The 27,132-nt window shown below is 45.4% G+C and overlaps 1 protein-coding gene across 1 annotated transcript in view; it reads left to right on the top strand.

Annotated features, from left to right (window-relative positions):
- Positions 1-24,155: 24,155 nt before the first annotated feature.
- LOC137415316 (creatine kinase U-type, mitochondrial-like) overlaps positions 24,156-27,132 on the top strand; it is a 44,631-nt gene continuing 41,654 nt past the window's right edge. The window contains exons 1-2 of the mRNA XM_068100902.2: positions 24,156-24,420; positions 26,812-27,010. Coding sequence (XP_067957003.2) covers positions 24,200-24,420; positions 26,812-27,010 — 420 coding nt within the window. The 5' untranslated portion in view covers positions 24,156-24,199. The remainder of the gene's footprint in view (positions 24,421-26,811; positions 27,011-27,132) is intronic.

Below are 27,132 nucleotides of genomic sequence, written 5' to 3'. Positions count from 1 at the left end.
TGGCTGCGTGCGCCTTTGTGCAGTTTTGGCGGCGTGACTGTGCCCGTTATCTGAACGGGGTTCTGGTTTCGATTCGACATCGCTCTGACGATCGCTGGAGGGGATCCACTTTGAGCTTGAAGATGGGAATATAGAGACATTGGGGAATGTTCTTTTTTCACTCGCTTGGAGCACAGTGAGTTACCTTGTACTAGCTGATGGTACCATCATAAGATATATTGATTGTACTGTTGATTACTATTATTGTTGTGCGGTTATTCTTGTGTGATTTTTAATACAATATTGGTTTGTTGATAACAATTGGTGTGGTTTCACTGTTGATTTTTGATACAGAATAACACATTTTTATGCTGTGGCTCCTCTCGGGGCTCGGAGGTACACCGTGACCAGGGGGTCGGGGAGGAGCACGTAACACTCACACCTATTTGATGGAGGTGGAAAACGCTGTCTCAGGCGTCTTTCCAGAATATCCCATAAATGCTCGATTGGGTTCCGATCTGGTGACTGGCAAGGCCATGATGTATGGATAACATCAGTGTCTGGCTCATCAAACCATTGGGCGACTGACCTCACGTGCTCTGGGGATGGAGGAGGGGAGCGGTTTTGCTCGCCATAATTATGGGCAACCAGGCCTGTGCAACATTTTTATACATGACCCGAAACATGCGGGGGGGAGGTGAGGATGGGGAGGAGGGAGATGGATCGTTTTGTGATGATGGGGTTATCATGAAAAGGGTGACCATGTGACACACCAGGGCCTCCGTGGCATCACTGCGCCCTCGCCTTATGCTCCCCGAGCCTCAATTCAGATCCAGGGTAGCTGGTATTGACAGGCAACCTTCAAGTAGGCAGCACTCGTAAGGAGATATCTCACAGCGGCAGGTCCAGCTCGTACTGAGGCATCCCTGATTGGCACACCACGGCCCGAACCAAGCCATGTCCTTGGCCTCACAATTGCCATGCAGAGTGTGGCTTCCAGGCGAGCACAGTCCATGCAAGCATCTTCAGATCCGAGCTGGCCCTTCCCATTGGTGCGCGCTCAAAGGGGCCGGTTCCCACGATGCAGTTGTGGAGGAACCTGGTTTTGGTATGAAACAATACAACAGACAGTTCAACCTTTCCCTCATTTAAGCTGAGGTATTGTTACGTTTGTAGGGGGTAGGGAATAGGGATACCTTAGTCCAGGTAGATTGCATTGGTCGTGTGTGTGCTCCGACTGTTGTGAAGAAGAAGAAACCTCGATGTATCACAAGTAGGAAATTTGTGTAGACCGGATGTCGGGTAAGCTTGTATCTTCGTTCCCATCAGAGGGGTGGGGCTTGTTAATTAGCAAGGGATTATGGGTAATTAATTCCCTGTTTGTAATTGCCTCTGTAATCTTTTCCTGTGTTTCTTATGACACCGCACTACAGACACCTAGTAAGAAATCGGCCATTGACCACACTAATTAAAAACCAACCGAAAACCAGGCATCAAGCACTATTGTTGATAACACCGACTTGGTGAGTGCAAAGGCACAAAAGCTCTGTGAAGCCACGCCTCAAAGAGCAGTGATTGGTCCGGGATTTGATTGGCACAGAGGACTGGTAAAAAGGGACTATCGGATTGGTGAAGCAGGCACGGATGACGTCAGAGTCGTGCGTACAAAATAGTTGAAGCGGCAGGCATGAGCTCTTTCAGTTTCTTCTGATTCTGGATCCGAAAGCGAATGGTCGCATTTTAGTCTCTCTCGGCATCGACATTTATCTCTCTCGGCATCGACATTTTACTCTCTCTCGGCATCGACATTTTAGTCGCTCTCGGCATCGACATTTTAGTCTCTCTCGGCATCGACATTTTAGTCTCTCTCGGCATCGACATTTTAGTCTCTCTCGGCATCTACATTTTAGTCTCTCTCGGCATCGACATTTTAGTCTCTCTCGGCATCGACATTTTAGTCTCTCTCGGCATCGACATTTTAGTCTCTCTCGGCATCGACATTTAGTCTCTCTCGGCATCGACATTTTAGTCTCTCTTGGCATCGACATTTTAGTCTCTCTCGGCATCGACATTTTAGTCTCTCTCGGCATCGACATTTTAGTCTCTCTCGGCATCGACATTTTAGTCTCTCTCGGCATCGACATTTTAGTCTTTCTCGGCATCGACATTTTAGTCTTTCTCGGCATCGACATTTTAGTCTCTCTCGGCATCCACATTTTAGTCTCTCTCGGCATCGACATTTTAGTCTTTCTCGGCATCGACATTTTAGTCTTTCTCGGCATCGACATTTTAGTCTCTCTCGGCATCGACATTTTAGTCTTTCTCGGCATCGACATTTTAGTCTTTCTCGGCATCGACATTTTAGTCTCTCTCGGCATCGACATTTTAGTCTCTCTCGGCATTGACATTTTCTCTCTGTCTGCATCGACATTTTAGTCTCTCTCGGCATCGACATTTTAGTCTCTCTCAGCATCGACATGTTCTCTCTCTCGGCATCGACATTTTCTCTCTCTCGGCATCGACATTTTAGTCTCTCTCGGCATCGACATTTTCTCTCTCTCGGCATCGACATTTTAGTCTCTCTCGGCATCGACATTTTAGTCTCTCTCGGCATCGACATTTTCTCTCTCTCGGCATCGACATTTTCTCTCTCTCGGCATCGACATTTTCTCTCTCTCGGCATCGACATTTTAGTCTCTCTCGGCATCGACATTTTCTCTCTCTCGGCATCGACATTTTAGTCTCTCTCGGCATCGACATTTTAGTCTCTCTCGGGAATCGACATTTTAGTCTCTCTCGGCATCGACATTTTCTCTCTCTCGGCATCGACATTTTCTCTCTCTCGGCATCGACATTTTCTCTCTCTCGGCATCGACATTTTAGTCTCTCTCGGCATCGACATTTTCTCTCTCTCGGCATCGACATTTTAGTCTCTCTCGGCATCGACATTTTCTCTCTCTCGGCATCGACATTTTCTCTCTCTCGGCATCGACATTTTATATCACTCGGCATCGACATTTTCTCTCTCTCAGCATCGACATTTTAGTCTCTCTCGGCATCGACATTTTAGTCTCTCTCGGCATTGACATTTTCTCTCTGTCGGCATCGACATTTTAGTCTCTCTAGGCATCGACATTTTAGTCTCTCTCGGCATCGACATTTTAGTCTCTCTCGGCATCGACATTTTAGTCTCTCTCGGCATCGACATTTGTCTCTCTCGGCATCGACATTTGTCTCTCTCGGCATCGACATTTTAGTCTCTCTCGGCATCGACATTTTCTCTCTCTCGGCATCGACATTTTCTCTCTCTCGGCATCGACATTTTCTCTCTCTCGGCATCGACATTTTAGTCTCTCTCGGCATCGACATTTTCTCTCTCTCGGCATCGACATTTTAGTCTCTCTCGGCATCGACATTTTCTCTCTCTCGGCATCGACATTTTCTCTCTCTCGGCATCGACATTTTATATCACTCGGCATCGACATTTTCTCTCTCTCAGCATCGACATTTTAGTCTCTCTCGGCATCGACATTTTAGTCTCTCTCGGCATTGACATTTTCTCTCTGTCGGCATCGACATTTTAGTCTCTCTCGGCATCGACATTTTAGTCTCTCTCGGCATCGACATTTGTCTCTCTCGGCATCGACATTTGTCTCTCTCGGCATCGACATTTTAGTCTCTCTCGGCATCGACATTTTCTGTCTCTCGGCATCGACATTTTCTCTCTCTCGGCATCGACATTTTCTCTCTCTCGGCATCGACATTTTCTATCTCTCGGCATCGACATTTTAGTCTCTGTCGGCATCGACATTTTAGTCTCTCGGCATCCACATTTTAGTCTCTCGGCATCCACATTTTAGTCTCTCTCGGCATCCACATTTTAGTCTCTCTCGCCATCGACATTTTAGTCTCTCTCGGCATCGACATTTTAGTCTCTCTTGGCATCCATATTTTAGTCTCTCTCGGCATCGACATTTTAGTCTCTCTCGGCATCGACATTTTAGTCTTTCTCGGCATCGACATTTTAGTCTCTCTCGGCATCGACATTTTAGTCTCTCGGCATCGACATTTTCTCTCTCTCGGCATCGACATTTTCTCTCTCTCGGCATCGACATTTTCTCTCTCTCAGCATCGACATTTTAGTCTCTCTCGGCATCGACATTTTCTCTCTCTCGGCATCGACATTTTAGTCTCTCTCGGCATCGACATTTTAGTCTCTCTCGGCATCGACATTTTAGTCTCTCTCGGCATCGACATTTTAGTCTCTCTCGGCATCGACATTTTCTCTCTCTCGGCATCGACATTTTCTCTCTCTCGGCATCGACATTTTCTCTCTCTCGGCATCGACATTTTAGTCTCTCTCGGCATCGACATTTTCTCTCTCTCAGCATCGACATTTTAGTCTCTCTCGGCATCGACATTTTCTCTCTCTCGGCATCGACATTTTCTCTCTCTCGGCATCGACATTTTCTATCTCTCGGCATCGACATTTTCTCTCTCTCGGCATCGACATTTTAGTCTCTCTCGGCATCGACATTTTAGTCTCTCTCGGCATTGACATTTTCTCTCTGTCGGCATCGACATTTTAGTCTCTCTCGGCATCGACATTTTAGTCTCTCTCGGCATCGACATTTAATCTCTCTCGGCATCGACATTTTAGTCTCTCTCGGCATCGACATTTGTCTCTCTCGGCATCGACATTTTAGTCTCTCTCGGCATCGACATTTTCTGTCTCTCGGCATCGACATTTTAGTCTCTCTCGGCATCGACATTTTCTCTCTCTCGGCATCGACATTTTAGTCTCTCTCGGCATCGACATTTTAGTCTCTCGGCATCCACATTTTAGTCTCTCGGCATCCACATTTTAGTCTCTCTCGGCATCGACATTTTAGTCTCTCGGCATCCACATTTTAGTCTCTCTCGGCATCGACATTTTAGTCTCTCTCGGCATCGACATTTTCGTCTCTCTCGGCATCCACATTTTAGTCTCTCTCGGCATCGACATTTTAGTCTCTCTCGGCATCGACATTTTAGTCTCTCTCGGCATCGACATTTTAGTCTCTCTCGGCATCGACATTTTAGTCTCTCTCGGCATCGACATTTTTGTCTCTCTCGGCATCGACATTTTCTTTCTCTCTCTCGGCATCGACATTTTAGTCTCTCTCGGCATCGACATTTGGTGCACGCCAAGCTCGTTCGCTTCGCACGGGAGGTCTACTTCACGTCACAAATAGAAATAGAGGACTGGTAAGAAGGCATGTCCGACTGGCAGGGTAGCCGAGAGGTACACGCACTTGCCTCTGAGCTGTCTCGTCGGATTGAAGCGCTGCCAAGCTCTCTTGGTTTTATATTTGGTTTTATCATTATAAACTACTAGGGCATGCCCGTACTATATCTATATCTAAAATTATATCCCCCCCCCTCTATTTACATGCAATGGTTTGGTCCAAAGCGAACGGCTTCCGGAGTTTGGTAAAGAAATCGCCATCGCGTGCACAAACGCGCAGGAAAGCGAATGAATCGCAAATTCGTTTTTATTAGTTGTAAAACATAGTTTAACGCCAACATAGTTTGCAAACGTGAAATAAATGAATACGCTCTCAAATGTGCCATCCGAGGCAGAGTGTGCCCGCCACGTTCGGCACACGCGATCGTTCGCTGCTCTCTGATTGGTTGAATCGTTTTTTGGACATAGCTCGGTAAGTAATTGTCCGATTAATATGAAACCTTGAAAAGGCACATCCTCGGGTCCCCAGCAATATACCTGGCAAGTTAAAAGTATATCGGACCCGTGGTTGTCGAGAAACAGCGGTCACAGACAAACGTACAGACAGACAGACAGAGATTACTGGAATTATAGATAGATATTAAGTCGCACATCTCAATGCACTTTGTTTGCATCAAAAACAGTTTTATACAAGGATGTACAAGGACGTTTGGAGCAGGCGGAGACCATTCGGCCCATCATGCCTGAACTGATCCAACGCCAGAAACCATAATCCGTCCACACACAAGCTACAGACAGGTCCCACCAACATCCCTATACCCCCATCTCCAATGCTTCCAGGTACTTATCTAATTCCAATTTAAACCTACATACTGTTTCTGTTGCCACTACCTTTCAAGGAAGACCATTCCATGCATCAACTACTCCCTGAGTGAAAGACTCTCTTCTTCTTCACTCTCAGCCTGTGGCCCCTGGTCCTATCACTGTCTCTTGTGCTGAATAATTATTCTGCGCTTATTTTGTCTGTAATCTTCATTATGTTAAACTTCTCTATCATATCCCCTCGTAACCGCCTCCTCTCCAATGTAGAAAGTCTTGTCTTGTTCAGCCGCTCCTCAGCTCCGTCTCGCTAGGCCTGCAATCAAGTCCAAGGTCTCTATGGCAGCTATATGTCCTTCTTTAGATGTGACGATGAAGATGTGTTCCTCAGATGTGGCGTTATTACACCTTCCCAACAATCGTGGTTGTTACATCCACCCCTTTCTCAAACTTATTAACAATATACAGCACAAATAGGAAAAAAAATCCAACTCGACTTGTCCATTTGTGACGTTTCTTCATTTGCACGAACCAACATCTCCATGTTCAAGAGTTCCTTAAATAAATCTGTCTATCCAAAATTGTTTTTTTTACTCACCTGTTATCTTTACATCTGGAAAGTAATTATAACTGTAGCATTTAGTCGCAGCAAGGAAATAGATTTGATCAAGGAAATGAATGTGGTTGTGGAATCTATCAATGTGCTTAGTTTTCATTTTCACTTCTTCTCCAACTTGCTATTTGGGAAAACACCTGTAAAGGAAGGGTGGGTTTGAGGAGGGTTAATGATGATACAAAAGATAATGAGTATGGATGCAGGGGGGGACCAGATGTAGTGGTGAACAGCCATCTTGAAGACCTGGATGGAAGGATGGTATTGAACAGAATGAGGAAGTTGGGTCCACAGGTGAGAAAAAAAAAGAGTGTAAATGAGCAGTGATTCTGTATTTTGAACGTTTCACCAAACGCGGGTTACTAGAACACCTTGTGCACCTTGCAGAAACCTTGGCGGAGTGGGGGCGGGGAGAAGCAAGGAAATGTGCAGACGGTGCAAGACCAGAAAGGAGGTGGTAGAAGACATATAGGCCACAGACTTGGCTGCGATGTTAGAGTAACATGCCCAGAGACTCAGCTTCTTTGCAGGAGATTTCAATGATTTTTGAGGGCTTTGGGTTCCACAGCATCAAGAAGTGCAAGGTGAGAAGTAGGGGCACCAACCCAAAGGGAAGAGCAGTACTCCATCATGTTGTGGATGAAACCATTGCAAGCCGATAAAAGTTCAGATTTGCTAGGGAAAGACTTTGCATGATGGAGGATGTCCAATCGGCCATTTGCTTTGGAGGCCAACTTAAATATGTGGCTTGTCCAAGAACGATCATAGCTGATGGTGTCGAGGCCCCAACATTTGAGTGTCTGAACTTCTTCCAGAGGTTTGTTGAGGAAGTAGATGGGAGCGTTCACCAGAATTTCTTTAAAGAATGATTTTTCAGTTAAAATGTTAAACTTGTTGAAAAGAATAGTATGTAAAGTCAATGGGTATGTTGAAAAAAGTCAATCATCTTACTATAATTCACCAAATCTCTGTCTGTCTGTCTGTCTGTCCGTCTGTTCCCAGGTACCGCAAAAACGGCTGAACCGATCGCAACAAAATGTTGGGTGGGTAATCCTGGGACCCCCTGGAGTAAAATAGGCTATCTTGTGTTTCCAATTTCCAATTTTTCCAATTTTCCAGTTTTTCCAAACATGATGGAGTAATATTTACAGATATGAAGTGATGTGGGTGGCTTTTATTGAAATTCTACAAATACTGCTTAGATTTTGATGATTTGCGCATGATATGATTTAACGGATGTTTATATAAATCGTTAAAAAAAAAAAAAGTCTTCAATTTCTGATATTTTGCCTTTTCATTTGGGCCTCCCAATTGAAGCCCCGCCCATAGGGCAGGTACCGTTGCTAGTTGACTTAATACAAGACTTAGGACCACTGCACACTTGCCGAAGCAATGCCACAATATTGTCGTGATCGTTTAGTCGGCGACGGGCTTTGATTCATCGTGTAATATGCATCAGTTGATGAGCCTCATCAACTATTTTTAGGAGCATGGCCGACTGTCGTAAAAGTTGAACTTGTTCTCACAGCACTTGTTCTCAATGAAAAAATATAAGGTCTCACAGCTGACAATGCATATCAGAGCAAAAACCAAGCCATGAGGTCGAAGGAACTGCCTGCAGAGCTCAGAGACAGGATTGTGTCGAGGCACAATTTGGGGAAGCCTACAAAAAAATCTCTGCTGCATTGAAGGTTCCCAAGAGCACAGTGGCCTCCATAATTCTTAAATGGAAGAAGTTTGGAACAACCAGGACTCTTCCCAGAGCTGGCCACCCAGCCAAACTGAGCAATCAGGGGAGAAGGGCCTTGGTAAGAGGTGACCAAGAACCCGATGGTCAATCTGGCTGAGCTCCAGAGATCCTGTGTGGAGATGGAAGAAACTTCCAGAAGGACAACCATCACTGCAACACTCCACTGATCTGGGCTTTATGGAAGAGTGGCCAGACGGAAGCCTCTCCTCAGTGAAAGACACAAGAAAGCCCGCTTGGAGTTTGTAAAAAAAAAAAGCACCTAGAGGACTCTCAGACTGTGAGAAACAAGATTCTGTGGTCTGATGAAACCAAGATTGAACTGTTTGGCTGTTTGGTCTGTATTGACAGAGTGTTTTGAAATGTGTTTGGAAGTGGTGTTGAAATGTGAATTGGGGATTTCACACATAAGCAGGCCATGGCAACATCTCTTTTTGTGACATCGATGAACTATGTGGTGGAGAATTGAATGGCAGCGGGGGAGGAAATGTTTTTGTGGATTTTGTGGGTGGGGGAGGTGTGTGTGTCCGCAGGTACGGATCAGGCTCTGGAGGAGCGATGACTGTGGCTCCCCTCTGCACTAATTACTCCTGGCAGCCAGTGGTGTCTGGAAATTGGAGCCCGTCGGTGGTGGGGTCTGTTTGGGTGCCCTGGGGTGTGAGACTCCCGGCAACCCGTGGGGCTGCAAGGAAGCAGGAGGCAACGGAGCCTGGTTTGTGGAGACCCCCCACCCGCGGGGTGACAGCACAAAGAGCTGTTTGGCTGTCACGGGCTCAAGAGGTAAAGTGGGGGAGATGAAGTTGTAAGTCAAGTGACTTGTTTTTGGGACTGCGGGCACCACAGCCTGAAGCGCCCCCACCATCTTACTTGTGCGGTACCTCTCCGCTGCCTAGTAGAGAAAATGCACACACATGTGAAATAACATGTATGCCATGGTCCTGCAGGGGGGGGGGGGGTGAAATAAGTGTTGTAATGATTTTCGGAATGTGTATGCGTGGTTATGGGTTTGTGTTGAATGAATGCAGGCAAAATCCACCGAGCTATGTCACTCACCTGAAACACCAGGACAGGGCCCACGGAAATTTGGGGTGCATTGGGATGGCCCCGCAGGTAATGCTGCGTCTTGTGGCATCCACCGGGGGACGCAGTCTGTAGGAAGGGGTTGTACAAATGTTTTTAGGAATTTTTGAATTTTGCAAGTTTTTGGTTAAGGTTTGTGGTTAAGATAGGTTTTTTTTTTTTGCGTGTTGTTGTTTGTTTCCTCCCTCCGCAGGAACGACCAATAATAATTTTGCACATAAATGCATGATTGTTTAATGGGATGGCATGCTAAGAATAGGCAGGTAGCTTCGGTTCACTTTCCACAGCCCTCCTGATTTATTTAATAGGTTAATTAAGTGTGAGACAGTAAGTGTTAAGACTGGAATGGTAGCACCTGCAGTGAACCTAGCAGGGGCTATGGTTCCAGTGGGGGGGGGGGGGGGGGCGGGGGGGGGGGGACTGTGTTATCAGTTTTGGGGTCTGATATATATAGATCCAGGTATATCTGCATAGGTAGGTGCTCCGGCTGTCGTGATAGGGAATCCCACATGTAATAAGTTCTTTCTAGGCGGTTTGTTTGTGTAAGTGTATCTTTGTGATCATACAAGGTTGATCGTTGTGTTAGATAGAATAGGGATTATGCTAATTCCCCTGTGTGTCAAACCTGTGATCATTCCATTGTCCCGTATGGCAACGCACATAGACACTAGTTAGGAATCCATCCCCATTAGCACACACACTAATAAAATTCCCCTCTCACAATATAACTTACCAGAAGAACAGACAGGAAGCACCCACGCATTACCCCGACTTGGCAGACAAACATTGCTCAAGCAGGCTGATGCAATGCCCACCTCACGAAGGATTGGCCGAAGGGTTTGATGGAGAGATCACACCATTGGACAAGACACCACCAATAGGAAGATGAGGCAGGATGAGGCTCGTGATTGATCAAGGTAGGGGCAAGAAGCTGGCCACTGATAGGTGGAAGGAAGACACGAGGCAGGATGAAGGCCACCGATTGGCAGAGTAAGGAAGGACTGGTGATTGGCCAGGGGCACGAGGCAAGAAGCTTCCCTGGGATTGGAGGACATGAGGGGTGAGCAAGAAGCGACGCGCTGATCGGAGGAGAAGCGCCAGTGACGTCACGGGCTGATGTTAAAAGAACGAGGAGACAGACATTTTGCCCCTTCTGCTCTCTCGGTTTTTGATCCCTTCATGCCCAGACGTCTTCCTCTTCGATTTGGACTCTCTTCCCTTCTTCTCCTGCTGCCCCTTACGCATTCCTCTGCCATCGACTCTCTCATCTTGGTTCCGGACATCGCGAGCGAATGCACGTGGACGAGGGCAGCTTGCCGCTGGAATACCAAAAGGCCGGGTGAGTAGGACGGCCGGTGAGGCTTTGAAGGGCGGAGTGAGAGGCTCCCGTCAACGGAGGCCTGCTTCGCGCCAACGTCGAGGCCTTCTCCCCGCCAGCCGGAGCCGTGTTCGAATGACATGCTCGAGCCTAACGGTCCCTGATGCTCAGCCAGACGAGATAAGTCCCCACGACACAAACACAATGCTTCTTTTTATTTATTTTTCCTTCGTCCGTATGATACTTGAGGTGTGTTGGATCCCAACTTAGGTTTTAGTTTTGATCATCGCGTTTTCTTGTCCCAGCATCCGTTGTATATAAACCATTTTATTATTTTCCCTGTTATTCTAAATTCCGTGTTCGTTGAGTTTATTTCCTGCAGGATCGAAGACTGCTCGGATCACGTCAGGTAAAGCTGCCAGCTTCTTCTTCCTCTTTCTTCCTCCCGCACATATGTAGTGAAGTCCGTATTTGATAACGCCTCAAAGTAAGCTTGAATTGCCATCCGTGATTTCCCGGTCTTCACCGAGGGGAGTCACAGGACAATACAAAATCCTGTGTACAGTGGTGGTTGGTAGACCCAGTTCTCTGGATGCAAATCCTGTGTACAGTGGTGGTTGGTAGTCACAGTTCTCTGGATGCAAATCCTGTGTACAGTGGTGGTTGGTAGTCCCAGTTCTCTGAATGCAAATCCTGTGTACAGTGCTGGTTGGTAGTCCCAGTTCTCTGAATGCAAATCCTGTGTACAGTGGTGGTTGGCAGTCCCGGTTCTCTGGATGAGCATTGGATTGATTTTCTGTGGTTTTGTTGAAATGATTCACACACTCGTTCAATGTCCACTACTCTTGTGCTTGGTTGATTGTAACTTTTCTGTTTCTGACAACTTCCAGTCTCCTTAAACCTCTTTTGATACTTGTCTGCGATGGCAGAGTTGGTGGACTTCCCGCGATGGCAGGGTTGGTGGAAAGTTGGTGGACTTCCATACCTTGTACGGAAATTATACTGAACTTCCGTCTCGGATCTCGTCTCGATGAACCATTCAAAGCACTGAGCTTTCTCTTGTGGAGTCGCCATTTTCTTTTACATGAACACAACCAGACCTGAAAATAAAGAAAACTTTGAGTTTCGGTATCATAGAAAACAAAGGGTATTTGTGGTACTAAATATATTAACAAGCAAAGTTGTCCAGGTCTTTTTGGAACACCCTGTATATATCAGCTTCGAAGAGTCTCCGATGGATAGAAGGCTCCATCTTTAAAAACAACATAATACAGGCCTTTATCTGTGAAAACCATAATTTTTGATGACGGGGAAGTTGCCATTATCTTAATAATGAATATTATTGACTTCCACAGTGCATCTGAATTTTCAAAGAACGTTCTCGATCTTTGCGTGGGTGAAAATACACAATCCCATCATCCACGTCATTCATTGGGTTTCCAAGTGATGACATCTCGCAACAAATGAGTTTCTCTGTGCTGTCTATTTGAGTTTGCCATTTTCACACAAACGCCAATTAGCATTCACCGGCTCTACCTGCCATGCCTTTGAGAATGCAAATGATAATGGAGGTTGATTTTAGCAAATTATGCCTTTTTAACCATTACTACTTCAAACAAGCATCTACTAAAAGCCATATATAGATATGCGATTTGCACATCTATTGAGGATGGTCCTAGGAGAGATGATGACGGTGACAAAGAGAGGTGACCGATTGGCTTTGGGGTGAAAATGCATCTTTTGTGTCCTGAAATAATATATTTATTAATTCAGGCATAATGTAGCATTTATATAATTATTTATTTCTGACTCCACCACCCACCATTCTTTTCCCTAAGCCATCAATAATGAAATTTGAAAGGTTGAGTTATTTTGAGCCATTCTTCACATAATCAGCACTCTCATCCATCCAATAAAGGATGACACGTGACTTCTAGGGCCACAAGGAATTTATCTACACATCAACTAAATCAATTAGGCAAATGTATTTAAATGTAATTCATCCAAACTTATCTTTTGCAATCCGAGGAGTATCCCCTGCAATGGGCTGAAACTGCAGTAGTACATCAATCGTTTGAAGGTTAGTTACTCGGTACACATATTGAAATGATTTATGAATAGTCAGGAAATAGAGCCAGGGAATATTTCCAAGGGCCTCAGGCTGTTGAGGATAACTCATGCTCTTTTCACATGGAAAGGGGGGCTTTACATGTTCGCATGCATGTTAAACCAGGTGACCTGCCTACTTGCATGAGTTGGTGGACATGAAAGATCCCACGGTTTGTAAGGTCCAGAACGTTGTAGAACTTTGTAAGGTCTGTCATAAGGTTGCTGCAAGGGTTTCCAGGTATTGTCATGCCGGACGAATACATGGCTGCACCGAGAAATTTCCTGGGGGAAAAACGGGAGTAATGAAGGCTTTACACGTGACTTCTAGGCTTTACAAAGGCTTTACAATAAAGGCTTTACAAAAGCTGAATGCCTCAACTCTGTGTTTGCCTCTAAATCTTGTGTCCCAAACCCATCCCTCTCTGTACCCACCGTACCCAGTCGTACCCAGCTGCTCCTGGACTCCGTGTCCTTTCCTCCTGACAAGGTGGAAAAGTTTCTGTCAACCCTCGACTCTGATTCTGCAACTGGACCCGACGGCATCAGCCCACGGGTCCTAAAATCCTGCTCTGCCGCTCTATCTCACCCTCTCTCTGTTCTCCTCACCCTCTCTTTTGCTCAAGGTCAACTGCCATCTGCTTGGAAATCAGCCAACATCACCGCTTTGCATAAAAAAGGTGCAAAAACGGATCCTAGCAACTACAGACCAATCAGCCTTCTCCCAATTATCAGCAAAGTCATGGAATCCATCATTGCTTCAGATATGAAATCTTTCCTCTTCTCCAATGGCTTGATCTCTGATCATCAATTTGGTTTCAGACCAGGTCACTCTACTCTGGACATGCTGCTTCTGCTGTCTCAACAATGGATGGAGGTCCTCAATGCCAAACAGGAAATTAGAGCTGTCTCCCTCGACATATCACGTGCCTTCGATACGGTCTGGCACCCCGCTCTGCTCACCAAACTCTCCTCCTTTGGTATCCATGGAAATCTCCACGCATGGCTGGCGGACTTCCTCTCTAGTCGTCGTCAACGTGTGGCCCTGAATGGGTTTCTCTCATCTTCTCTTCCTGTTCAGGCTGGAGTTCCCCAAGGCAGTGTTCTGGGCCCTGTGCTTTTTCTGGTCTTCATCAATGATCTCTCTGACTCTCTTTGAAATCCTCTCTATCTCTTTGCTGATGACTCCACTCTCTGCCGCTCCATTCCTCTTCCCTCAGATCGGCAGTCTGCAGCCTCCTCACTCTCTGAAGACTTGGACAAAATCACAGACTGGTCAAACAAGTGGAACATGTCTTTCAATCCTGACAAATCTCACACTCTTACTATGTCTCTCCGAAAACATCGACTGGACAACCCTCCCATCTACTTTGTCAACAATCCTCTCCAAGAAGTTCTGTCGCTCAAGCTTTTGGGTCTCACTATCTGCCATGATCTTTCTTGGGAAAACCACATTTCCAAGCTGGCCTCCAAAGCCAGTCGCCGACTGGGCATCCTCCGTCGTGCGAAGTCCTTCCTAGGCACACCTGAGCTCCTCACCACATACAAGGCTTTCATCTGCAGCTCAATGGAATACTGTTCCCTCTCTCTGGACTGGTGCTCCTGCCTCACACCTAGCTCGGCTTCACGCTGTTGTAACCAAAGCTTTCAGAATTATTGGAATCTCCTGCGATGAAGCTATCTCTGAGGGCCTTTCACTCACTCACCGGGTGGTCTTTCTGTGGTCTTGGTCTTTGGTGGTCTTTCTGTGGTGGTCTTTGGTCTTTCTGTCTTCTACCGACTCCTCTCCGGCCTTGCACCCCCAGCTCTCTCTGTGCTCTGTCCCCCAAATATTCCTACAGGTCGCACAAGATCTGCCAGCAACCCTCTGATGGTTAAACTGCCGAAATCTCGGCTCTCTGCTCACCTTCACTCTTTCATTCCTCTTTTCTCCCGCCTCTGGAACAAACTCCCTCACTCCCTTCAATCCCACTCCTTCCTCCAGGTCTTTAAAACAGCTGTTCACCACCATCTCTTATCTTCCCCCATCCAAAACCTTGATCTTTTCTACCCCCGCTAATTCACCCCAGATCCACCTTGTTTGAAATTCCAACTTCTTTCCTGGAAGTCCTGGCAGTGTCCATATGTGTTATACCTCTCCCACCCCCCCACCCCCACTTCCCATGCCCCCCCCCCAAAGCCCTCGCCCTCTCTCAGATCTCGATCTCTCGATGTCTCCATGTCTCTCGGTCCCTGCTCTCAAACGTTGTGTTTGTGTCCTTCCCCCTCTCTCCCCAGCTTGTCTACCGCTCCCGATGTTATATGTTTTATGTGTCGGTTTGTCTTTCTGTGTGATTAATGTTCGCTCTTTCACGAGCCTCGATCTTGTATACGAAAAAAAAGAAGAAAAAAAAGAAAAAAGAAAAATATGTGTCGGTGTCGCCTGGAGGCCCTGCTTGGCCCGAACGAAGTTGGTTGGCATAGTTAATGGCATCAGGCAAGATGTGGCTGAGGCTGAGAAGAATTCTGCTGGGTGAAGTGGTACACAAGCTCTGCAGTGGGGCACCCAAGGTCGTCTTTTAGAGAAGTTTACATTCCAAGCAGGACCATAGATAGGTACGACATCCATCCAGCGCATGCAGTTGTCATGTGCTTTCAGGGAAGACTTGAGTCGGTGGCGGAAATGCTCCGCCATACCATTAGCAGCTGGATGGTAAGTGGTTGGTCTCACATAGTCGGTACCCAAGATTTGAGTCAGCTCACGAAATGCACAACCAGTTGCCGGATTCACACTGGCTACCACAATCCACAGTGATGGTTTATGGAATGTCAAAATGTGAGATCCAGGTGTGGGCAAAGGCTCTGATGATGGTAGGTGTGGTGATATCAGGCAGCTATCTGCGTAGCCTGAAACCAATGGGTGAAGCAGTCAACACAAGTCAGTCAATGGCGGTGCCCGTTTTTAGATGGTAGGGGACCGACAAGATCTATGCGGATCCTGTTGAAACGTCTATTTGGTGTTGAAAAGCTACCGAGTGGTGCAACTTTATGACGCTGGATCTTGGAGCATTGCCATTGAAGACATTGCTCGGCTCAACCGCACACATAGGGGTTGATGCATGGCCAGACGTAAACCATGGTGACTAGGGTGGTTCTTAGCTACATAAGGCAAAAATGAAATTGAATTGTTTTACTCCTAACCTTTAATTTTTGTGAAACATTTTTTGAATACATCAACTTTTAGGGATTGCACAGTGAGTGACTCGTGGTTGCCAGCCACTCATTGTTGCCCGATAAGCGTAGATTTCCTGCAATCGGGAAACCTCTTGCCATGTTTTGTCACAACTTGAAGCAGATACTGGGTTTGCTGTTCATCCCTTGTCAGGAGACGATTGCACTCTTCAATGAGAGCAACTGCATTCACCAGAGTACAGCTGTACTGTATTCAATTAACTTAAAAACAACTTTAAAATGTGCAGTATGTCGGGGATTTCATACATTTGGCTCTGTTACCAGGCAGCCCTTGAGCATTCTGGGAACTGAACAGAGCTCGGCAGCACCGACCCCTCACCTGTAATAGCATAGTCTGTTGTTGACGTTTTCAGGCTCCGAACTTGGGCAAAGCTGCGTGGACGAGAAGATAGCTTTTCCTTTACTAAACAGCCCCCAATTGTCATGCTTTTCCTCTTAATCTTTAAAGTCTCCTTTCATTATTTCCTGTACAGTATATAAACCCTGGCCTGCTGTGTTTTAATTTGAGAAGCTGGACCGTTACTCGCTTACACAGCAGCCTTGCCCATGTACATGTACCCCTCTCTGATAAATTATCCTGTAACTGTCTGAGTTTGGTCAAGTTATCATCCCGGGGGGGGGGGGGGGGGGGGGTGCTGGGACGTTAACCCTCGACACAGTACATAGCAAGGTCATAGGTCAAATGTAATGGTCAAAATCACAAGTATAGCAGTGCGGAATAAATAATCAACTTCAAACATTTATGCGAGCCAAATATGTGAAATTACAAACTCCATGTGCAACCCCTAAATTTAGTCAAATGTCTTAAAATTTCACCACAAGGGTTTTTTCATACATACAACTTTTTTTAAGTGTTAGGAGCATTTTCTAACTTTCATTTTGAAGAACCATCCTAATGGTGACGAGTCGCTGGGTTACTCAATTTATACCCGGGTGCGCAAGTGAGTGAAAACTGTCGAACACTATATAACGGAATTCCGCAGGAACGACAGGGTGTGACTTTCAGTAAATGTATCACACATGAGGGTAATGTTTGTCCCTGGGTGTGGTACCTTGCCAAATCTAAGTGAGCCGGTGGCAGACTGTAGACGGTTGAGCTCCATGTCCTCCCATTGTGCTGCTGCTGCAAATGCATTAAATTAATGGTCAGTGTGTGGGTAGAAGGCAACGCCAATACCTCAATGTGTGAGAGACCGAGTTCACAATTTGATGTGTGGGATGTCGGTGGTTAATTATGAGATCTAACTGAGTTGGCAAAGTGTGCGAGGAGAGTGAGAGTCCGAATGGGCGGACAGAGCAAAACTTCAAGGTTTGTGTTCAGTCTGGGCAGAGAATTGTCTGGCTTCTAATAAGTGGCGGAAGTACTTGATGGCGAGCAATTCCTGATCGAAGGTGCTGTACTTGCTCTCTGTCGCTTTCAGCGTTTTTGAAGAGGACAATGGACGCCAGTCTGCATCGATGAACTGGTGAAGGGCCACTGTATACTGCGACCTCGGACACATTTAGCATCAGGTATGTTGGCACCTCTGGCTTGGGATGAATCAGGAGTGAGGTGTTGGCCAGTGCGTCTTTGATGGTGTGGAAAGCCAACAATGTCGGCTCCGACCATCGGAACACTTCAGGGTGCTTACTGGTTATGAGTAGCTCATTCAGCGGCTGCAGTGTTGTGGCTGCTTTTAAAAATTTGACGAGGCCAAAAAACTCTCGCAGTTTGCATTAATATGAAGGCAACGGAAAATACCGAATAATCTGCACCTTCTCCTCGAACGGATGGATGCCTGTGCGGTTAATACAGTGGCCGAAGAGATTAAACAACGAACGGGTACCCAAAGGAACTTGAACAAGCTGAAAGGCGAGGTGACTGCCGTCTTTGGGATGTCATTTGGATCCATGTGAATCTGATCCTAGGCACAAACGAGATCGACCTCGGAGAAGGTTGTAATGCTATGGAGTGTAGCGATAGAATACTGAATGTGTGGAATGGGATAACAATTTGGAACAGTCGCACTGTTTAAGAAACGGTAATCCATGCAAGGACGCCAATCTACGGGTGGATTTTTGGGTACCATGTGCAGTGATGATACCCAACTGCTGGACGATGGTCTGATGATCCCACGTTGTCAAACTCCTAGCTGGTGATACATAGTTTCTCATGTGCTAGTCGGCAAGCCTGCACAAAAACAAGGGGCTCCGTAATCTTGATGTGCTGCGTGATCTGGTGTCTGGTGGGCTGGATTGTCGCCGAGAGGAACGTTATGGATGGGAAGGCATAAAGTACTTTCTGAAAAGGGCACCTGGGCATGGATGGAAGGCACGTGATGTTCAGCGACTAAATGGTGGATGTTTTACTGAGAACACCAAGCAATATTGAGGCATCCAATGGACGGTGATGTTTGACTTGTACCGTGTACGAGTAGTTTGAAATGATACAAAACATCCGCACCTCCGAAAGAGTATCTAGTGTCGGCAATAGTAAAGACCCATGGAAATGAGTGACGTAAATCAAAAACAAGCTGGAGGAGGTGTTCTCCAGAAGAAGCAATAGCACTGTTGTTATTGGCATGTAATAAATATTCCCATTGATTTTTTTCCATTGGCCCACATCTGCCCCTGTATCCACAAGGAAATGAAGTCCGCAGGTATGATCCTTGAGGAAGAGAAGATGACTGGTGTATGGCCCAGGTGAACTTGTCGCCATTAGTTGTGGGCTTCGGCGTTTCCCTGCGGCCGGTACAGCACGATTCTTCACACTATTGAAGTATCATGTTGCAAGTATCATGTGGGTGTGTCGTGGTGAACGTTGCATGAACAACTCACGAAGGAGTGACTGGTCGAAGGAGGCATGTCGGTCTCCGAGAAGCTGCTGCATATGACATACTAGCTGTGTGGGTCTTCGATCTCCTAAATCCTCGGTTGGAAGAGGTTGTTGAAAGTGGTGATGCGCAGAGGGGGGAATGATCATTATGAGTGTGGTCTTCAAAATTAGGTATGGGTTGTTTGTTGGAAGTTGTAGTAAAATACCTCTCACTTCCGTCACATAACATGGTGACGATGTATTTGAATCGCGTCAACTCGGTAGTAATGTTCCGGGTGTCGAATTGGGGTAAACCACAGCTAGCTGCGGGTCATTAGAACAGAATGGTGGCGGCTTTATTGAAGCCGTTGTCGCAGATGAAGGTGGTTGAGTGTATGGGAAAGGCACAACTAGCTGTTTGTTTCCGGCAACTGGTTGTGCATTTGCAACTCCTTGTCCATACATTTGGATCATGGCGTGCACACCAATTTAGCGTGAGAAAAGACATTTAGCTTGCAGGCCCACAACTCAATTCACCAAAAATGGAGGAGGCTACTGGTTGGGGTGTGGCCAAATAATTTATAGCAGGCTGTCTCCCCCTAGGGCTGGCAGGATGGACTAGAGGTACACACTCTGGACAAGGTTTCCAGTCTGGGTTGGAGTACCGACCCAGCTATAAACTGTCATCCCGGTGTTTCACAGGCAGGGTGATTCATCAATGTGTGTGCCATCCCTCGGATGGACATTGAACTGGGTTTCCCATCTGGCGGCATTAGGTGGTGAATGTTAAATACTCCATGGTGTCCTTCGCTAAGACTAGATGGCCTATCACCGGCACCATGAACAAATGATAAATTCTTGCCATAACTACTGCTGGGAAGGAACTGGCAAACTACCCAGCATAACCCTTGCTCAGGAAGCTGCCCTGTGAAGGGTGAGAGAGAGAGAGAGAGAGAGAGAGAGAGAGAGAGAGAGAGAGAGAGAGAGAGAGAGAAGGAGAGAGAAGGAGAGAGAGAAGGAGAGAGAGAAGGAAAGAGAGAAGGAAAGAGAGAAGGAAAGAGAGAAGGAAAGAGAGAGAGAGAGAGACAGAAAGAATCTCCCCCTACTGCAGAGACCATGCAACCACGAACACCAGCACCCAGTAAGTCAACATTGCCACTGCCAAGCTGCTCAGTTTCACGGCATCTATTCAATTCTGCTGCCATGACAACGAACTCCAATAAACTGATGTTGCTGGCTCTGACTTTTTATTGCTCCCAACGTACATTTTGCTTCCCCCATAAAATGTTTTATTGTGCATTGATGGCATGAACTGTTGCCCTCCTCCATGGACTCCTGAACTTTTTATTTATTGGTTTATGTGTTGTTTTATAATGTCTATGCACACTCGAGTTCAACCATCAGTTTTCAACTCATTCCATCGAGCAGTTCTGGACCTGAACGAAAATTGAATCGCTTGGTCTTGACACCTGCCCAAGTTTTGTCATAATGTCATAATTACTCACCAAGTTTTGTCATAACTCCTCCATAACTTTTTGAGATATCGTGCTATATATCGTGTTTGGCCCATCCCTCAATGGTGAGAAAACACTTTAAAAATACGAGTAACCATATCTTCACCAAAATCGAATTGACTCGTCCTTGTCACACACCCAACTGGTCCACCAGATTTCGTCCGAAACGATCCATAACCTTTTGAGACATCCTGCTCACCGATAAAGAAAGAGACAAACAGGGGTCACACCAAAAACGATATATAGCACGATATCTCAAAAAGGTAACGATGGATTCAGATGAAATTTGGTGGAGAGGTTGGGAGTGTGACGAGGAATAATTCATTAGATGTTGGTGATGCTCAAGATGTGGATCCGGATCCGATAATTATTTAATTCATCCTTCACCATTGAGTGATCGGGTCAAAAACGATATTCATTACAGTATAGCACGACATCTCAAAAAAGTCAAAAAAAGCCCTGAGAATATATTCATTTTTTTATTGAGGTCAACATAGGCCAAAAGGTCAACATAGGCCAAAAGGTCAACATAGGCCAAATTTCTAAAATCCTCAATTTTCATCCAATTGACTTGAAATTTTAAGAGGATTTGCATATCTGGTCATTAAATTCAACCACCAAGTATTTTTGAGGTCAACATTGGCCAAAAGGTCAACATGGGCCGCATTTCTAAAATACTCAATTTTCATCCAATTAACTTGAAATTTTAAGAGGATTCGCATATCTAGTCACTGAATTCAACCCAAAAATATTTTGGAGGTCAATATAGGCCAAAAGGTCAACATAGGCCAGATTTCTAAAATCCTCCATTTTCATGTGATTGACTTGAAATTTTAAGAGGATTTGATACCAGGTCACTGAATTCAACCACCAATTATTTTGAGGTCATCATAGGCCAACAACATATTTTAGGGATTTCACAATTATAGTGCTATGCACGACATATTTCTTGTTTATTTTATTTTTTGGATTTTTTATTTATCCCATAAAATTCACGTGTGCACCCCCTACTACAAAACTACTGGGTTTCAACTAATTCCTAACAGCACTTCAGGGATACATCAAACTCAAACAAACACATATTTCTGGAATTCTGTATACAGTACAGAATTAATGATGACATCTTGAGTCTATTTGACGACTTGCTCAGTACGGTCACTTCCCATACAGGTAGAAAACCGACTTTACAGTCCCAAAATAAGCAGATGTTGATTTGATATTTTGCTCATCTTAAAGAAAACACAAGTTTCTTCGCAGGTTGTAATAAGTAAAGTATAAAGTGCAAAGGGCACGTCGTTCGACCACAATCAAATCCACTGTCGAGATGATAAATAAATAACCGAGCACGAGATATCGACGTAACAGAAAGAAATGTACTTTGACTTAAATTTACAACATTGGCGTATTGCAGTGAACGAATCATAAAATGAGAAAAATCAACAAATTGGGCAAAACCATGCAGATGTAAACCAGCATTTAGAAGGAAACCAAGATGATGGGTCTCTCAACATCTACATTACAGACCACCGCTCACAAGAGGTTGCATGTTCATACGGGATTTCGAAACCCGACACAATTGGGTTCAAAAACTCATCATTAGGTTCATTACCATTAGGCACCTACAAACCCCCCCCCCGCCCCAAAAAAAACCGAATTGATTACTTCAAAATGGCAAAAAGATTAGAACATGTAACATGTAATTAGAACATGCCAAAGTGTGCTTCTGCTAGTGTCCAATAAACAAGACAAAGCTGCTTCCCAAGGCGCATATTTGTTAAAAAGTCGTGGATATAACGTGACATCTTTATCAATCGGAATACAAAGATGTATCTGCTGAGAGAATGAGATTTAAAAAAACCACATAAATAATAAGAAGAGATTGAAAGCAAATGGAAAGTGATCAAGAAAATGAAATATTAAACCAAAAGTAGAAACCAAGTGAAGGGACATCAGCAAAGGTGAAGGGTTATTGTTTCACGAAGATAAGTGAGATATTCAAACAAGAGAAGTCTTCTCCACCGAGATAGGAGACCTCATTCCAAAGGGGTCTACACAGCGATCAACACTGATAACTTCCAGAAAGAATGAAAGATAAAGAAATGAAACGAACTAAAGACGAAACACTAAAAACCCAGAATTGTAACCCAGGATTGTAACCCAGGATTGTAACCCGGGATTGTAACCCAGGATTGTAACCCGGGATTGTGACCCAGAATTGTAACCCAGGATTGTAACCCAGAATTGTAACCCGGGATTGTAACCCAGAATTGTAACCCGGGATTGTAACCCAGGATTGTAACCCGGGATTGTGACCCAGAATTGTAACCCAGGATTGTAACCCAGAATTGTAACCCGGGATTGTAACCCAGAATTGTAACCCAGAATTGTAACCCAGAATTGTAACCCAGGATTGTAACCCAGAATTGTAACGCAGAATTGTAACGCTGAATTGTAACCAGGAATTGTAACCCAGAATTGTAACCCAGGATAGTAACCCAGGATTGTAACCCAGAATTGTAACCCAGGATTGTAACCCAGGATTGTAACCCGGGATTGTAACCCAGGATTGTAACCCGGGATTGTGACCCAGAATTGTAACCCAGGATTGTAACCCAGGATTGTAACCCGGGATTGTAACCCAGGATTGTAACCCGGGATTGTAACCCAGGATTGTAACCCGGGATTGTGACCCAGAATTGTAACCCAGGATTGTAACCCAGAATTGTAACCCGGGATTGTAACCCAGAATTGTAACCCAGAATTGTAACCCAGAATTGTAACCCTGAATTGTAACCCGGGATTGTAACCCGGGATTGTAACCCGGGATTGTAACCCGGGATTGTAACCCGGGATTGTAACCCGGGATTGTAACCCGGAATTGTAACCCAGGATTGTAACTCAGAATTGTAACCCAGAATTGTAACCCAGAATTGTAACCCAGAATTGTAACCCAGAATTGTAACCCAGGATTGTAACCCAGAATTGTAACGCAGAATTGTAACGCTGAATTGTAACCAGGAATTGTAACCCGGAATTGTAACCTGGATTTGTAACCCTGAATTGTAACCCCATCATTGTAACCCAGAATTGTAACCCTGAATTGTAACCCGGAATTGTAACCCAGAATTGTAACCCTGAATTGTAACCCGGAATCATAACCCGGAATCGTAACCCAGAATTGTAATCCAGAATTGTAACCCAGAATTGTAACCCAGGATTGAAACCCAGAATTGTAACCCGGAATTGTAACCCAGAATTGTAACCCATGATTGTAACCCGGCATCGTAACCCGGAATCGTAACCCAGAATTGTACCCCAGAATTGTAACCCAGGATTGAAACCCAGAATTGTAACCCTGAATTGTAACCCGGCATCATAACCCGGAATCGTAACCCAGAATTGTAATCCAGAATTGTAACCCAGAATTGTAACCCAGGATTGTAACCCAGAATTGTAACCCAGGATTGTAACCCAGGATTGTAACCCAGAATTGTAACCCATGATTGTAACCCTAGAATTGTAACCCAGAATTGTAACCCAGAATTGTAACCCAGGATTGTAACCCAGAATTGTAACCCAGAATTGTAACCCAGAATTGTAACCCAGGATAGTAACCCAGGATTGTAACCCAGAATTGTAACCCAGGATTGTAACCCAGGATTGTAACCCAGAATTGTAACCCAGAATTGTAACCTAGAATTGTAACCCATGATTGTAACCCAGGATCGTAAAGGGAATGACTTTTGAAGGCGGAGATGCTGAGTTAAGGTTATGGACAAACTTCAAGGTTGTTTGCATTTACAGCTCGAGCCTATTTCCACTCCAGTCTACCCAGTCACCGTCAGCATGGCGTTTGTGCGTGCGTCAACTCTGCGGAGAGCTGTGCGAGTCGCGGCCATCACCACCGGAGTGATGACGGCGGGCTGGTTTTTGGGACAAGGGGAAGAGGTCAAGGCGCACTGGCTGAGGTCGCGAAGATGTTTCCCGTCAAGGTAATCCTACGAACGGTATATGTAAGGGAAAGGAAATGAGGATGGAAGAGTACGGATAGGTGGATAGAAAACGATCCGAGAGAGGAAAAGGTTGTTTCATGACAGACATGACAAAGGAGGTCAGTGAAATAATAAATAATAATAAATAATAGTTGGGGAATATAGTAGTCATACCCACAGGATGACCTAGAGGTATGTACACTCGCCTCAAGGCTTTCTAACCTGGGTTTGAACCCAAACCCACTATAAACTGCCATCCAGGTGTTTCACAGGTAGAGTGGTTCATCAATGCGTGTGCCGTCCCCCAGATCGATGCTAAACGGGTGTCCTGTCTACCGGAATTAGTTGGTGCACATTAAAGATGCCAGGGTGTCGTTTGCGAAGAGTAGGCGAGCTATCACCGGCACCATGGACAAATCACAAATTCGTGCCCTAACTACTTAGTCGAATGTCCTGACCAGCCGGTTCATGAAAGACTTGCACCAACCCCACAAGTGGGAATAATAGTGGTCGTCAAAAAAACAAAGAAAAAAGAAGAAAAGTTGGGGAACAAGGAGAAAAAGACAAAAAAAAACGTTGTTGTACGGAGTTAAAGGCTGCCAGTCGGCCATCTTTTGTTGAATTACAAAACAAAATCTTCTGCATATGTGCACTCGCATGTATCGTCTGTGTGCCAAGTTTGAACAAAATTGGTCCATGCATGTCGATAAATGGTTAGGGAAACGTTTAAGTAACAAAATGGCCGCCAGTCGGCCATCTTGGATCGGATCTTGGAAAATAAATGACGTGCATATGTAAGCCATCATTCCTTATCTGAGTGTCAAGTTTGAAGTAGATTGGCAAATGCATGTCGATAAATGGTTGGGGGAAACGTTTAAGTAACAAAATGGCCGCCAGTCGGCCATCTTGGATCTGATCTTGGAAAATAAATAACGTGCATATGTAAGCCATGATTCCTTATCTGTGTGTCAAGTTTGAAGAAGATTGGTAAATGCGTTTCCGATAAATGATTGAGGACGTGTTCAACAATGCGTTTTTTACAACTAAAATGGTCGCCAGCCGGCCATCTTGGATCGCATGACGAAACAAAATGATGTGCATATTTATACCATCATGTGTTGTCTTTATGCCATGTATGAACAAAATCGGGTCATATATGTCCGAGATATGGTTGCGGACGCACAGACGGACAGACCCGATCCATAAGCCCCCGTTTTGGACTAAGTCCAACGGAGGCCAATAATTAATGAACGAGATGATGCAGAGCAATTTAATTGTAACGAATAATAATAATAGTGAAACTAGGAGAATATATAATATGAAGCATGTTGTTGTGATAATGCAAAGGGCATTTGCTTCATTTTCAGGGTATCATATTTGCTTCGACTTAGGCATTGCTGGTGGTACTAACACCTGCATGTTTGCAATCAACCAGTTTTTGAACTTAATCCACTGTATGTAATGACCTCAGGTAAGCACATGATGCTTGGAGCCCAGATTCAAAATCCCAGATCTCTGTGTTAATACCACTCCGACATGTGATACACGTACGAGTACGAACTCCACCATGAACCTTCGACACAGGACCAAAAGGAAAAAATATAATACAGGGTCGACACCTAAACCTCTTATAATGGTTGTCAGGAGGTAGGAGCCACAACAGTAGGAACCACCTTTAGAGGCCATTTGCCCCCGCAGAGCAGGGGTTGGCCTTTTTGGGGCACAGTGGTCCCCTTTTTGAAGCAATGTTTTATGGCCGGATGCCCTTCCTGCCACCAACCCTGTTAGTCGCCTCTTGCGGCACACAGGGAATTACCAGTGAACTGGTACTCAATTTGCCGACCTCGGAAGGATGACAGGCTGAGTCAACCCCCCTGGCGTTAATTCAGCGATCAACTGGGATTACGAACCCAGGATCCTAGGATCCCAAGCCGCACCCTAACCACTAAGCCAACACCAGGCTATTCTTGGTAAGATAGAAAGCTGAAAATTTGCAGACTGATGTATCTCGAAGCCAACATCCCAAGAAAAAACACAAAACCGTTGGAAAGTGTCCATGAACTAAAATATCCGAAAATAAAAGTGGTCCGGTGCAGCCGGCCCTCTGCTCATGGGAGGGTCACATGGCCAGGGACAATGTAGCTTACACTCGAACTGGTCGCTAGACAACGCTAACATGCTTCCACCTCTTATTGGAAGCATTTTAGCGTTGTCAACCCCCGTCTGGCGTTAATTACAGAAATCGACCCGGATTCGGACCCAGGATCCTAGGATCCAAAGCCAGCACCCTAACCGCTAAGCCAACACCAGGCTGAGCCACAACAGTCGGATTTTTCTTTAATTTCCATGATAATATTGTCCCCCACCAATTTAACTGAATCCGTTCCTCAGCGCTGACTACCCCGATCTCAGCAAACACAACAACTGCTTGGCCCATCAACTTACTCCAGAAATCTACGCGAAACTACGAGACGTTACAACGCACGGAGGCTGGACCTTGGACCAGTGCATCCAGACTGGTGTGGACAATCCTGGACACCCCTTCATCACCACAGTGGGTATGGTGGCCGGAGATGAAGAGTCGTATAAGGTACGTCTTTGATTTTCATTGTGACATATGTGTATGCTACAGGTGTACGTTAAAATCTGCCAGGACAGTTTATGTTTTGTATGTTTTGTATCCACTGATATCCTGGATCCGGATCTTCACCA

This window comes from Myxine glutinosa, chromosome 11 (assembly GCF_964187855.1).
Source record: "Myxine glutinosa chromosome 11, kmMyxGlut1.1, whole genome shotgun sequence".
NCBI classification, from domain to species: domain Eukaryota; kingdom Metazoa; phylum Chordata; class Myxini; order Myxiniformes; family Myxinidae; genus Myxine; species Myxine glutinosa.
The sequence above is the reverse complement of the archived record's forward strand: the minus strand, read 5'-3'. Positions and strand labels throughout refer to the sequence as shown.